A 13,177-nucleotide genomic window follows, 5' to 3' on the forward strand; every position below is an offset into this window, starting at 1 on the left:
ACAGAGCCCCGGCTCACGGTGCCCGGCCAGCCCGGCTCTGCCCGCCCGACAGGAGCGGCCCCATGGGGCTCTGGGGAAAGGCTGCTGACCCGGCACAGGCACCCAGCCCAGAGCCATCGCCAGCAGCGGTGCTCTCCCAGGCTGCCCCCGAGAGCTGCTCCCGGCACCAGGGCTCAGGAGTAAGAGGACCTACCCAGACCCCTGCACCACTCCTCGCTGCAGGGTGCGTCCTATGGGTCTAACCCTGATCTGCCCACACGCAGCCGAAGCCACTGCATCCCATCCACCGAGAGCATGGCTGTGGTTTGCTCCCTCCTCTTCACCCGCCTGCAGTGGTCTCCTCTCCCCATTCTTGTCGAGCAGCCCAGCCGCCCTCCACACCTCCACCCAGGGACCCACACCTCTGAGCCGTGGCCAGACCCAGCTGCAGGCACCCACTGCGAGCAGGGGCTCAGGCCGCATGTCCCGCGAGCCGGCTCCCAGCACTGCCCAGCCCCACGCAGCACATCGCTCCTGCTCGCCCGGGGACATCCCCCCATCCCAGCTGGGGACCCAACCCCCGGCTGCCCCTCTGCCCCGCAGCCCCAGGGGCCAGGCCGTGCTCGGGTCCCCCTTGGAGAGGGGCTTTTTTCCCAGACCATTCTCCGTCTCCTCAGTACTCGGGATGCTCCTTCTGCCCCACGGTGAGGTTGAGTCCCTGCTCCCTCTGCCACAGCTGCAATTGAGAAGGAAACCCCGCTGCACCGCTGGCACTGCGAGCTTGGGGGTCCCTTCCCACAGCACGGCCGGACCACAGCTGGGCAGGATGCGGGCACAGAGGCCTCCTGGGGCGGGGGTCCGTGCCAGCTCTCTCCCACCCACCTCCCCCGTGCGCGGTGGGTCAGGCTGCTCCAGCACGGCCATCCTGCCGCCCCCGGGACCCCCCCGAGCCCCGGGGAGCGGGTGCACCGCTGTCCCGGGGCGGGCGGCCAGAGCCCCCTGCGCAGCTCCGCGGGGCGCCCGGCCCTGGGCTCGGAGCCGCCGGCCGGGGCAGCGCGGGGGGCCCCGGGCGGCCGCGGGGCCGGGCCGGGAAGGGTTAAGGGCGGCCCGCGCCCCCCCGGCGGCCGAGGGGCGGGCCTGTCGGGAAGCCGGGATTTCTGCGGTGGTTTTACTGGAAAAGTTGTTGCCGGCGGAGGGAGGGGTCACCCGAGCAGCCCCGGCAGGTTGGGGACGGGGGGACCGGGCGGCACCGCGCCTCCCGCCAGCTCCCCTCCCCTCCCCTCCCGTCCCCTCCGCTCCGCTCCCGCGGGCCGGTCCGGCCGCAGCCCCGGGGACCGGCAGCATCCGCCGGGCTCCAGCTCCGGGTCCGCGCTCCGGCCGCTCCAGCACTCCCGGTGCAGGCCCTGCCCGTGGTCCCGCGACCAGCCCAGGGACCAGCGCCGCCAGCCGCTGCCCGGCTCGGGGCTCTGCCCGCCGTGCCCTGTGCCAGGGGCACCTACCGGCCCCGGGCCACGGCGACGGCCGTCGCAGCCGAACCTCACCGCGCACTGGCCGGCACCGCCGGCCTCCTCCGGGCAGTTCCACCCCACAGGGTTGGGGCGGCAGTGCCCGCCCGGTGCGTCCCAACGGGGCCGTCGAGCGTTTGTCCTGGGTTCAGGCTGGTTTGGATGCCACGTGTGCGAGCAGCCGCCGGGGCACGCCCCAAGGAGCCCGGGCCCAACATGCCGACGGCACCGTTACCCTGGGACAGCGGTGGGCTGGGGCTGGCAGAGCGGGCAGCACCCGTCCCTCAGCGCCGCCTCCACCCCCAGTGTGGCCTGGCACTGGCCGCGGCATGGCACGACACGCTGGAGGCCTGGCTGTGACCCTGGCAGGCTGAGCCAGGAGCCCAGCACGTCCCGGCACTTCCAGGCATCGCTCCATGGTTCCCGACAGTAGGAAATCACTTGGCTCCGTGGCTCCTACCCCTCCAGGGATGATTGATGGTGGCTCCCCCCTGCCTGGGTGGGAGTGGGGCCCTCCGGACCAGCCAGCCCCAGCCCACAGGACGAGCTATGGCAGCCCGCAGCGCAAGCAGTGTGGCCACGGGGCCAAGGCAGCTCAGGAGGAAAACACCCTCAAGCTCATGGCGAATGCTGTGCGGTCGCTACCAGGCTCTGCGGCCAGCCCCAGTCGCCCGTCACAAGACACCCATGGCACCGCCTGTGCCACCAGTTAGTCCTGTGCCCGCAGCCCCCGCCCGGCCCGCAGCCCGCTGGCTCTGCTGGGAGCAGAGCGCCGGCGACCAGCCCTGTCCCCAGGGCAGCCATGTGTGCTGGAGAGCAGGCGGCTTGGCCCCAGCCCCGCGATGGCCAAGGAGGCACAGCCATGCTGGCCTCCCCCAGGCCCACAGCTCCCCCTGAGGCACCCACAGAGGGGATGCTCGTGGGGGCCCAGCCCCATGGCTGGGGGGCCGGGACGTGCAGCCGGGTGAGCGGGCAGGGCCTGGCAGCGGCTGCTCCCAGGGCTGCCTGTGGGGCCAGGGGCAGGGGGAGCCCGGCCGGCTCCGGGAATCGCCCCGGCAGCTGCCAGACCTGTGGCAGGGAGGGCGGGGGGAAACCCGATCTTCCCGGCGGGACCCGGGCTCCGCTCCCCGGCCGGGCCTCGGCTGCTAATTTTAGCCCTGGGGAGGCACCGCTGGAGCATGAGCTCAGCCCACCGCGGCCGCACGTTTGGTGGCCGGCGCTGGCAGGTGGCAGCTGCGGGAGCCGCGGCACAGCCCGGCCCCGGGCGAGCCCCCGGGCGAGCCCCCCCAGCCGCTGGCCGAGCCCCCGCCGAGCCGCCAGCCAGGCGTCGGCACTGCCCTCCCGCTGCCCACAGGCCTGCGGCCTTGGCTCAGCCAGCCCCGCAAGTGGCCACGAGCCCTCCCGCGGGCCCCGATGCTGGCCCCACCAAGCCCCCACCAAGGCCCTGCTGGGCCCCGTGTGGTCGGGGGGGTTTGCTGTGTTTGGGGAGACCCCTGAGGCAGCTCCCAGCCCACAGCCCCGGGGAAATGCCCCGGGGGGGCTGGCAGGACACGGGGCTCCGCGGAGGAGGGCGGAGGAGGTCCTGCCACGCTGCAAGGTCCTGCGAAGGATGTGGCCACCTCCCAGCGAAGGAGCCCCCTGCGTGGCCACAGACCCCAGGCCCTACCCGGGCTGATGGGGGGGGCAGTGCCATGCAGAGCCCTGAGCCAGCCCCTCAGGTCTCCGAAAGCAGCACTTGCAGGCGCTGAAACGAGAAATGGGTCCTCAGTATTCAGCAGAACGCTGAAACGGGTGCTCTCCCCTCACCGGACACAGCACTGCAGCCAGCCCGCAGCCCCGTGGGGCACCCCAGGGCCACCCTGCTACCCCCGCTGGGAGCAGTGGGAGCAGGTGAGCAAGCAGCTGGGGAGGCCACAGCCCAGGGATGCTCCAGCCATCCAGCCCTTCCCAAAGGAGCAGAGAGCGGCTCCGGAGCCTGCCCTGCCCCAGGGCAGCTGCCCCAGACACGGTGGGGTCCCCAGCCCAGGGCCCGATGGATGGCTGCACTCCCCCCCCAGCCCTTCACCTGCGGCGTGACCAGCTGGGCTGCCCAGCGCTTACTGGAAGAGGAAGCTGCTGGGAAGGCAGCGCGTGCAGCGGGGCAGCTTTGGGGAGGAGAGGCTCGGCTCAGCAGCCGGCAGAGCTCGGCTGTCCATGCTCCCAGGTCCAGGGCCAGTAACGGGAAGCGTCTGCTCTCAGTGACGGTAAATCAGATCGGGGAGATTAGAGGCCTTTTTGCCTAATCATGAGCAGCTTGAAGTTGGAGGACAAGTTCCTGGAACAAAGAGGAAATGGAGGCAGTAAATAAAGAAAAACTGTTAACATGTGGCCCTGTGTGTGAAAAACGTCTCCATGAAGGACTGTTTATGGCTCACTCATCTGCAGGGCTGACAGCGCGGGCTGCAGCGGGAGGTAGTGATGAGGCCCCGCGTGCAGGGTTGCAGGCAGGGTGGCAGGCATGCAGGCAGCCAGCCGGGGCAGCTGCGGGGGGCTCTCGGATGGGGGAGGGCTGGGGGGGCCGGGGCCCTGTGGTGGCACATGGCGGAGGGAGGAGGAAGGCAGCAGCATAGCGGTGGCCGTGGCACAGGCGGCTGGATCGGGGATGTCAGGGAGGCTGTGTGCACAGGGAGGCAGCGGCACGGCACGTGCGAGGGGAGAAGCACCGGGCAGGCGGGGGCCAGGCAGCATGTGGCCCCCGAGGGGAAGGGGGCACCCGAATGCACCTGCCCCACTGCAACCCCTGCAAGTGCCAGGAGAGGTGCCGAGTGCTGCAGAGCTGTGCCCCCCTCCCTGCCTGCAGCACCAGGGGGGCACGGCCCAGGCTCTCCCAGCAGAGCCCCGTGGCTGTGGGACGGGTCTGCCCCACGGGGCATCACCAGCCTCCAGCCGGTCCAGACCAACGGGGGGAAGGTGGAGGGTCTCATTGCTGCGCCGGGCATGTGCCCCCCTGCTCCGGTGGCAGCGGGGATTTCTGGCAGGAGCCAGATACCCGTGGGCCCCCTCCCTTGTGCAGGCAGAGAGTGCTGAGAGCTGTGGAGCTGCCCACAGCTGACACCAGTGCTGCTGCAGTACGTGCCTGCCCGCGGTGCCACAGGATGGCATGTCAGCTGTTTCCAGGACAGACGCAGCCAGAGGCTGGAGCCGATTCCCAGCAGCAAGGTCACCCCGCGCCGTCCCTGCCGGCAGCGGAAGCAGCATGGCGGGAGCCATCGCTGTTCAGCACGCGGCGCCATGGACCTGTGTAAAGAGTCGTGGTTCCCCGCGGAGCCGTGGCCGAGCGGGCACACACGGCCTCATGCCAGCGCTCCCTCCAGCAGCACGCCCGGGACGGGCGCTCCCGGCAAAGCGAGGGGCCGCGGCAGGCCCGGGGCCGGGGGGCCAGGGGCAGCACCCACCCGTGTCGCCCAGCGCCTCCGCCTGCCCCCGCACCGTGGCTCGGTAGGGCAGAGGCGGGATGGAGGGATGGGGAGGGATGCGGGGGCCGCGCTGCGGGGGCAGCCCCGGGACGTGCTCGGCGCCCACGCAGGAGCCGCTGCCCCGTGTCCAGCCGTCCCTGCGGGTCGTGCGGCCCACGGCCGCGGTGCTAGCCCCAGCCCCGCCCGCGACGGGGACCGGGCGGGGGCCGGGGCCGGCCGGGCGATCCCGATCCCCATCCCGACCCCGATCCCGATCCCGATCCCGATCCCGGTCCCGCCCCGCCCGCAGAGGCCCGGGAGCCCTTGCGGCGGGGCGGTCCCGGCGATGCTGGCGGCGCGGGGCGCGGGCGCAGCGCTGCGGCGGGGCCGGCTGCCCGGGGCCGGGGCCGGGGCCGGGGCCGGGGCCGGGGCCGTGCAGCCGCAGGGCCCCCCCCGCCCCGCTGGGCGCTCGCCGCGCGCCGTGGACCTGCGGAGCGACACGGTGACGCGGCCCTGCGCGGGGATGCGCCGCGCCATGGCCCGCGCCGCCGTGGGCGACGACGACTACGGGGAGGACCCGACGGTCAACGGTGGGCGGCGGGGACGGGCCCCCCGCGGCCGGGGGCCCGGCAGAGGCGGGGGGCCGTACCCCGCGGTGGGGTCCCTGCCTGCAGCCCCCCCCAGCCCAGGGGGCAGCCGGGATGGGGAGCCCAGAGCGGGACTTCTCCGGGGCTGGGGGGCCTTGGGGGGCTGGGAGGGGCTGGGGGCGGCAGCCTGGACATGTGAGGTTCCCGACCGCCCCCCCCCGTGCTCCCCCAGGGCTGGCAGACCCCCCCCCAGGACCTTCATGCTTCTCTCCCCTGCAGAGCTGCAGCGCCTGGCCGCAGGGGTCCTGGGGATGGAGGAGGCTCTTTTTGTGCCCACGGCCACGATGGCGAACCTCATCGCGGGTGAGTGCCGGGGCTGCGCCCAGCCCTCCTTCCCCGCGCCCCCGGGGCGGCCGGGTCACAAACCGAGAGGCAGGTTATGGCCCCATCCCGCGGAGGATGCAGAGGGCGAGAACAGCCCCACTCGTCCCCGGGGTCCCGAGGAGAGCCCTGCTTCTGCTCGGGAAGCTGCCTGGATGACCGCAAGGGAGAGCTGTGGGCAGCAGGTCCTTTCTGGTCTGGGTGCACCTCCTCGCCCCTTCCTCGGCCCCCTCCACCTCAAATCTGTGGCAGCACAACCCTGCATGGACCCCGGAGCAGCTCCCCGCTTCACGCTGCTGAGCAGCTGCCAGCATGGGTCTGCTCATCCCCATCCCGTGCTTGGACTCTGCTCTGCTCCGTTAACCTTCGCCCGCCTCACTTTCCTGCCCTCCTGTGAGCGGGGGTCCACTGTGCACGAGCCTGGGCCCCGCTCCAGCCCCAGCTATGTGCACGCACCAGGGAGGGGAGGCCGTGCCCCCCCAGCCGCTCCCCCACCTCCACCCGCTATGGGCAGCCCTGGTCCAACAGCCCCAGTGCCTCCGGGGACAGAGCGGGCGCCCCGTGCCCGCAGGAGGCCGCGCTGCTGCGGGGCCGCTGTGCTGCGTGCCCAGCCTTCGCGCGCCAGAGCCCCACAAACCGCAGGCAGCCCCTGGGCCCCCCGGCCGAGCCTGCCCACCCTCCCGCACCCGCTGCCCGCGGTGCCCCCTCCCTCACGGCCCCTCTCGCTCCCAGTGATGTGCCACTGCCAGCGCCGGGGCGCTCAGCTGCTCCTGGGCCGGGACGCCCACCTGCACCTCCACGAGCACGGCGGGGCTGCGCAGGTGGGTGCTGCGGGCCGGCGGGCTGCGGCCCGGGCTGGCGGGGCCCGGTGGCACCGGCAGCGCAGGCAGGGGCAGGAGGGCGGCTTGCTGCTGCCCTCCACTGGCTGCCGGGGCCGGGCTGGGCGCAGGGTCACCCGGATCGCCCCGAGCCACAGCCTGGGGCAGGCAGGACAGGAGGGGACGGCGGGGCAGAGGGCCGGGCCCCCCATGCGCCGCCACCATTGCCCATCAGCTCTGCTCTCTACCCTGCCCTGGGCGCAAGGTTGCTGGCGTCCACTCCCAGGCGCTGCCGGACCTGCCAGACGGCACCTTCGACCTGGACCAGCTGGAGCTGGCCATCCGCGAGGCCCACGGCAGCCGGTACCACCCGCGCCCCGAGCTCATCTGCCTGGAGAACACGCACAGCTCAGCGGGGGGGCGGGCACTGCCCCTCACCTACCTCCAGCAGGTAGGAGCCAGTGGCTGGCAGCAGCCCTGGCAGGGCACAGGCAGCCGGACCTGGTAGGATGGCACCGCAGGGGTGCCAGGGCTTTGCCGAGGAGCTCGGAGCACAGCTCGTGTTGGCACCAGCCACCCCACCGGGCTCGGTGCCTCCAGGGGTCCCCCCTGGCCCAGCTCCTTCTCTGCCTCCCCCCAGATCCGTGGGCTCGCTGACCGCTATGGGCTGCGGGTGCACATGGACGGAGCACGGCTGATGAACGCGGCAGTGGCCCAGCATGTGAAGCCGGCTCAGATCACCCAGCACTGCGACTCCGTGTCCCTGTGCTTCTCCAAGGTGTGCCCGTGTGGGGAGGGGGTCCCTGGGGCCAGATGGGACCAGCACAAGCTGGGGCCATGCCCTTGTTTGGGGGCTGAGCACCCAGCTTGCAGGCTGGGGCATCCCTGAGCACATCTCCAGGAGGGGTACGCACAGCCCCCTGGGGCAGCTCGGGTCACCCCTCTGGTGGCTCCGCAGGGCTTGGGGGCCCCAGCCGGCGCAGTGCTGGCTGGATGCAGGGAGTTTGTTGCTGAGGCCTGGCGTGTGCGGAAGCTGCTGGGCGGCGGGATGCGGCAGGCAGGCGTGCTGGCAGCCGCTGCCCGCCTCGGGCTGGAGCATGCGGAGGCGACGCTACGCAGAGACCACGACAATGCCCGACGCTTTGCTGAAGGTATCTTGGGGCCCCTCGGCACACTGGAAGGTACAGGCGCCTGCAGGCTGATGCCGCTCCCCCTGCCCGGCCATGCAGGCTTCCACACGCTGCTGCACAGCCGGGTCCTGCCCTGCCCGACAGCTCGGTGTGGGCCCAGCCTTATCCCCCCCCTCGCCAGCTAGGCTCACTGTACCCAGTACCACCCGGCACTGCTGGGGGTAACAGCAGCGCAGGCACCTTCCCGGGGCAGCTGTGCTGGATCTCCAGCCAGGCAAGGATGCTGGTGGGGTCCCTGCCTGGCTGGAGTGCTGGGACAGTGCCGTGCCTGTCCCCACCGGTGCCCACAGTGGCCCTGGTGCTGCTTGGGGGGGAAGGCAAAGGGCCCTCCTTCGGCCGGGACCTGGGGCAGGGCTTGGGCAGTGCTGCAGCCTCTTCCCCTGGGAAGTCGGGCTCGCAGCCTACCGCCCCTGCCTCCCACAGGCATCCAGGAGCTGAACTCGCCCCTCTTCGCTGTCAGCCTCGCGGCGGTGGAGACAAACATCGTGATGGTGAGCATCAGGGGGGGCTGGCCGTCCCCTGCAGAGCTCTGCGAGCACCTGCGGGCAGTGAGCGAGGAGGAGTTGGCCGAGACCGGCCAGGCTGTCAGCGTCCTGCTGTTCCCCTGGTCGGCACGCACCGTGCGTGCAGTCTGGCACCGCGACGTCTCAGCCCACGACACCGAGCTCGCAAGGAACAAGCTGGAGTTTGTGGCCAGGAAGTGCCAGGAGAAGCTGGCCTTGGGACTGCACCCGACTCCTCCGAGCACGGGGGGAGCCTGAGCATACCCCCAGCCCCAGCCCGGGCGCAGGTGTCTCCCCCCCTCCGGGTGCTGCAGGCAAGCTGGGGGGCTGGGGCGGCTATCCCAGGCCTGTCCTAGCAGCCAGTCGCAAAGGGGCTGGGACCAGCCACAGCGTGCTCCAGGCATGTTCCCAACCAGCTGCAGCACAAGACCCAGCCCCACGCGCAGCCCTGCAAACCAGCGTGAGCCCAGCCCTGGGGAGACCCCAGCCCACCCCCCCAGTGGGAGCACCGCACCTCCCAGGAGGTAGCACTTTCACAGACATGGCCGAAGGGACAGAGGGGAGCCCACATCTCACACCGCCACCCAGACCCTTCCGAGCCAGCGTCCCCATCTCAGTAGTCACCCAGCAAACACATCCTCAGAGCACCCTCTAGTCCTCTACAGAAGCTCTGCTTCTGTAACTCGGGTCCCGCAGACAGCGCCCCAAAGCAGAGCCAGACACCCCCGCCCCAAAGGCCACATGCCGTACCGCACATGTGCAAGGATGTTGATAGGGAGACAGATCCCAAGGGATTGTCAGGGCACAAAATAAATGTGTTCTGGCAGTGCTGTGGGTGTGCTGGATGTTTTCTCCCAAGTGTGCTCCTCCCCTGACCATGCAGCAGGGACATCATCGCAGCCCAGAGGTCCCCATTGACAAGTGCTCCTGAGGATGTGGAAGCGTCTCATAAGTTGGTATCTGGTCAGGACTGGCCCACCCTGCCCAGACAGCTCCCCAGTGTGGTCCTCCATCATCCCCATCCCCAAAGGCTTGCATTACCCCAGTCCTACAGCCTCCCCACAGCCGCAGGTGGGCTCTCCGGGCTTCCCTGCCCGCCGAGCCTGTCGCGTTCTTGGTTGGCAAGTCCCCAACCTCGCCTGTGCAAAGAGCTGGGCCAGGCTCAGTGGTGTGCTCCCTGCTGCTGGCACGGAAGACCCCAGCAGCAGGATGGGAGCTCTGTGCTGGGAGACGAGATTCTCTCTGCAGCAGCCACGTCTAGTGTGTACTCACCGGCTTAGCACAGCCCCAGCTCCCCAGGAAGCAGAGTTACATCCAGGCAGCAGTTACTCCTATTTTATTTTGTATTGGCAATAAGCAGTTTAAAGGAAATTGAGGGAACAAACTTCATTACCCAGTTGTCCAGAGCGAGCCCTGCAGGCCTGCCAGCCCTGTGTGCTCTGGATGGACAAAAACACCCCAGCAATGGAATGCCAGCCCAGGCAAGAACCAGTGATAACTGGTGCTCCCCTGCTCCGAGCCCCCCGGCTCGGCTGCAGGCTGGACGGAGCAAAGGGGGCACAGAGAGTGTCCGGAGGCAGCAGCCACCCTGGGCTGCAGGAGGGCTGGAGCAGGCTGGAGCGAGGAGGGCAGCAGGGCAGGGTGCACGCAGGCTGCCTGTCACCACCACACAGGGCTGTGGTTCCCATCTCAGTTTGCTCCCGATATGCCATCAAGCTCTTGAAATCATGTTCAGAATCACCTGGGATGAGGAACCGAGCCCTGTGAGCAGTGCCTGGCCCTGCTCCTCCACCCCTGGAGATGACAGCCAGCCCCGAAGCCGCAGCTCCGCACTTGCCCCGGTACGCAGGAGAAGCTCGCCTCGGCACGGCCCTCCTGGGCTGCTGATCTTAGCTGTGCTCAGAGAGCAAGGAGAGGACAGTTCTTCCCCTACCTGAGTGAGGACATAGCTCTCCTCTGACAGCTTCTCAACGATGTCAAAGTGATCCACGCCAGCAAGATCCAGCAGGGAGACGGACCAGCCGGCTGCACGCAGGGCCTGCGGAGAAAGCAGCGCTGGCAGGAGGGACCCCGACCCCCACCTGCCCTGGACAGGGTAGCAGGAATGATGGCTCAGCAAGGACTAGCGTCTTCCCCCGAGCCGCTGTCATCTTCGACAGCAGCCGTTGCCGCAGCAGCAGAAATACTGCTTTGATACGGCACACAAGCGCTTCATCGCAGCTTAGCAGGTCCGAGTGGGCTGGCTGGAGCAGCATCCCCACGGAGCTGGGCAGGGTGGTGCCCAGAGCTCACCTGGCTGTACTCCTGCGACTGCCTGCGAAACTCCGGGGAGTCGTGCTGGGCCACAGCCACGAGCACCTCGCAGGCTGCAGGCGCTGCTGGGGTGATGCACAGCATGGGGCTGTTCCTCTGGGCGACCTCCCTGGAGGAGACACCGCAATGACAGCTGACATAGCCCCTCGCTCAGAGAGGGCATCTTTGCCTGCAGAGCACCAGTGTCCTTGGCTGTGTGCACCAGCCAGGCAACCAGGTCAGCTGCCTGCAGCACAGGCAGGCTGTGCGGGCAGGGGCAGAGCAGGCTGCAGAGCTGCTGCCGTTCGCCCGCAGGCTGCGCTGGCCAAAGCCATGTGTGCGCGCAGCCTGCCTGTGCCCTTTCACAGTCGCTGTCCCTGCAGCGTGTGGGCTCACCGGCTCATGTTCAGCGCGTCGTTCACATAGGTGTGCAGGATGGGCTCAAGGTCGTACACGCCGCTCACCAGCACAGCTCCTGGAGGCAGAGGTGCCAGCGGGTGAGGAGCCCTGCAGCTCGGGTCGCTCTCACAGCCCTGTGCGTGGGAACTCCTCTTGCGCCCACATCCCCAGGCTTCAGTGAGCTGCTGGTCGGCACAGGACATGCACACCCCCGGGGGCAGCTTGTCCAGGAGCACAGAGTTCTGCACTCCCAGCGCCTGTGGGCTGCAGTCGGCTGGAGCTACTCATGTCCCTCAGCTCTACAGCCCCCGCAGCCCCGTACGGGTAGCAGAAACGGCTTCGTCCCAGGTGCAGACACCAGTTCTCCTTCAGCCCCTGCACCTGGACACGGCAGTGCTACCTTTGATATCCGGCGCCACTCCGTATTCCGTCCAGTCTGTGGACAACACCATGGCTGCCAAGTGGGCTCCTGCCGAGTGTCCACACAGGTAAACGCCTCTGGAGAGAGGGAGCCATGAGCCAGCGCAGGGAGCAACAGCGCGGCGCCTGCTGCCTGGGAACACCCTGCTCCGTGCGGAGGAGGCGGCACAGCTGCAAGCACCGCAGCCCAAATGCGGCAGCTTGGACATGTTTCCCGGTCCATCGACAGACGCTTCGCGCAGTGGCAAGGGAGCAGAGTCACAGGCGTTGCCCAGGGCTCGGACCGAGGCATCGAAGCCTTTGTCACAGCGCAGGGCTCGTTTGCCCCCTCCTGTTGCTGCCACAGGCACCCCCATGCATCAAACCACTCGGGGAATGACGCAGGCACGGTTTGCCTTGAAGTCCCGACAGCGGCCATAGTGGTGGGGTGGAGGGGACCGCGGGACCTGCGTGCAGCCCACCTGATACCAGAGTACCGCTCCACCAGGAAGGCGAGGCTGCGCCGCACCTGCAGCACCATGGCGTCCATGTGGCCTGGGCAGAGAGCAGAGCTGGGAGGGCGCGGGGCCAGCGCGGGCAGCCTCCACCTCCGCTGGGCAGCACCTACCTTTGGGGGCTGTGTCGTAACCCACCGCCACCACCGCCACGCCCTGCGACACCAGCGGCGGGGCTGCGAATCCCGACTCGTCCTTACTGGGGGGAAAGAGAAGCTAGCCAGGCGGCGGGGGCCGGGGTCTCCTGGGGCCGGCTGGGAGTACCGGAACGGAGTACCCAGAACGAGTCCGGGCGCAGGGAGAAGGGAGGCAGTAAAAGCGGGCCGGGGGGCTCCCTTCCCAAGGGATGCCCTCACCGACAGCCCACCTCACCTCAGGCACTGCCAGTATCCGCCATGGATGTAGACCAGGACCGGGAAGGCTGCGCAGCACAGCCCGGGGTGAGCGGGGGGCACGGCCCCGCCCGCCCCCGCCGCCTGCCCGACACCTACCCCCCGAAGGGTCCCTGGGGAGATAGATGTCCAGCCTCTCCCCCTCCCCGGCACCGTAGGGCACGTTCAGCGAGGTCTGCGCGCCGGCCCGGGCCCGCTGGGTTCCTGCGGCGGGGGGACACGGCGCCTGGGACACGGCCCGCGGGGCCGGGGCCGCCGCGCCCGAGCGGCAGCCCCGCTCCCGGCGCTCTGCTCCCGGCCCCGGCGCCCCCCGCCCCGCTCCTCACCTGCCGCCGTCGCCGCGATGTGGGCCTGGACGACGGTGTCCCGGCCCAGGCGGGGGGACCAGCGGCTGGGGGAGTACTGCTCCTCCAGCGCCTGCGGAGGGGGCACGGGAGCTGCGGCGCCGGGCAGCTGCGCCCGGGCGGCGGCGCTGGGGCGGCGGGGGCCGGGCGAGACCCCCGCCCCGCGGCCCGGGCGAGAACCGCGCCCCACCCGCCCCGCGGGCCCTACCTCCGCGGGCATGTCCCGCCACCCCCCCATGCTGCGGCCGGTCCCGGTCCCGGTCCCGATCCCGATCCGGATCCCGACCCCGGTCCCGGTCCCGACCCCGCGCCCGCCGCGGCGGCCCCGCTCCCCCCGCCCGGAGGCGGGGCCGGAGCCACGGGGCGGGGCCGGCCCGCTCCCATTGGCCGCCCGGGAGGCGGGGCCGGGGCATGGGGCGGGGGCGGGGCACCGGGCGGG

The 13,177-nt window shown here is 70.5% G+C and overlaps 2 protein-coding genes across 2 annotated transcripts; one reads left to right on the top strand and one right to left on the bottom strand.

The window, feature by feature from the left end:
- Nucleotides 1-3,762: 3,762 nt before the first annotated feature.
- On the bottom strand, nt 3,763-12,976 carry AFMID (arylformamidase). Its single transcript, XM_059828202.1, has 11 exons — nt 12,947-12,976; nt 12,721-12,811; nt 12,494-12,598; nt 12,375-12,423; nt 12,116-12,201; nt 11,970-12,042; nt 11,489-11,586; nt 11,086-11,164; nt 10,690-10,819; nt 10,331-10,435; nt 3,763-3,798 (listed from the first exon to the last, which is right to left on the bottom strand). The coding sequence occupies exons 1-11, from the start codon at nt 12,974-12,976 to the stop codon at nt 3,763-3,765; spliced, it is 882 nt and encodes a 293-aa protein (XP_059684185.1).
- LOC132318970 (uncharacterized) lies at nt 5,406-9,206 on the top strand. The gene is made up of 7 exons (XM_059828257.1): nt 5,406-5,508; nt 5,785-5,868; nt 6,619-6,707; nt 6,970-7,155; nt 7,345-7,482; nt 7,663-7,855; nt 8,318-9,206. Exons 1-7 carry the CDS (start codon nt 5,442-5,444, stop codon nt 8,653-8,655), a joined length of 1,095 nt encoding a protein of 364 aa, XP_059684240.1. The 5' UTR covers nt 5,406-5,441; the 3' UTR covers nt 8,656-9,206.
- Nucleotides 12,977-13,177: the final 201 nt, after the last annotated feature.

This window comes from Gavia stellata, chromosome 22, assembly GCF_030936135.1.
Source record: "Gavia stellata isolate bGavSte3 chromosome 22, bGavSte3.hap2, whole genome shotgun sequence".
NCBI lineage: Eukaryota > Metazoa > Chordata > Aves > Gaviiformes > Gaviidae > Gavia > Gavia stellata.

Excerpts from the sequence above, each read along its gene's own strand:
- LOC132318970 (XM_059828257.1), top strand. The coding sequence starts at position 5,442 with ATGCGCCGCGCCATGGCCCGCGCCGCCGTGGGCGACGACGACTACGGG. Across the intron at positions 5,509-5,784 it reads GGAGGACCCGACGGTCAACG|AGCTGCAGCGCCTGGCCGCA; the intron begins GTGGGCGGCGGG and ends TCTCCCCTGCAG. Across the intron at positions 7,156-7,344 it reads CCCTCACCTACCTCCAGCAG|ATCCGTGGGCTCGCTGACCG; the intron begins GTAGGAGCCAGT and ends GCCTCCCCCCAG.
- AFMID (XM_059828202.1), bottom strand. The coding sequence starts at position 12,976 with ATGGGGGGGTGGCGGGACATGCCCGCGGAG. Across the intron at positions 12,043-12,115 it reads TTACGACACAGCCCCCAAAG|GCCACATGGACGCCATGGTG; the intron begins GTAGGTGCTGCC and ends CTCTCTGCCCAG. Across the intron at positions 11,587-11,969 it reads GAGCGGTACTCTGGTATCAG|AGGCGTTTACCTGTGTGGAC; the intron begins GTGGGCTGCACG and ends CCCTCTCTCCAG.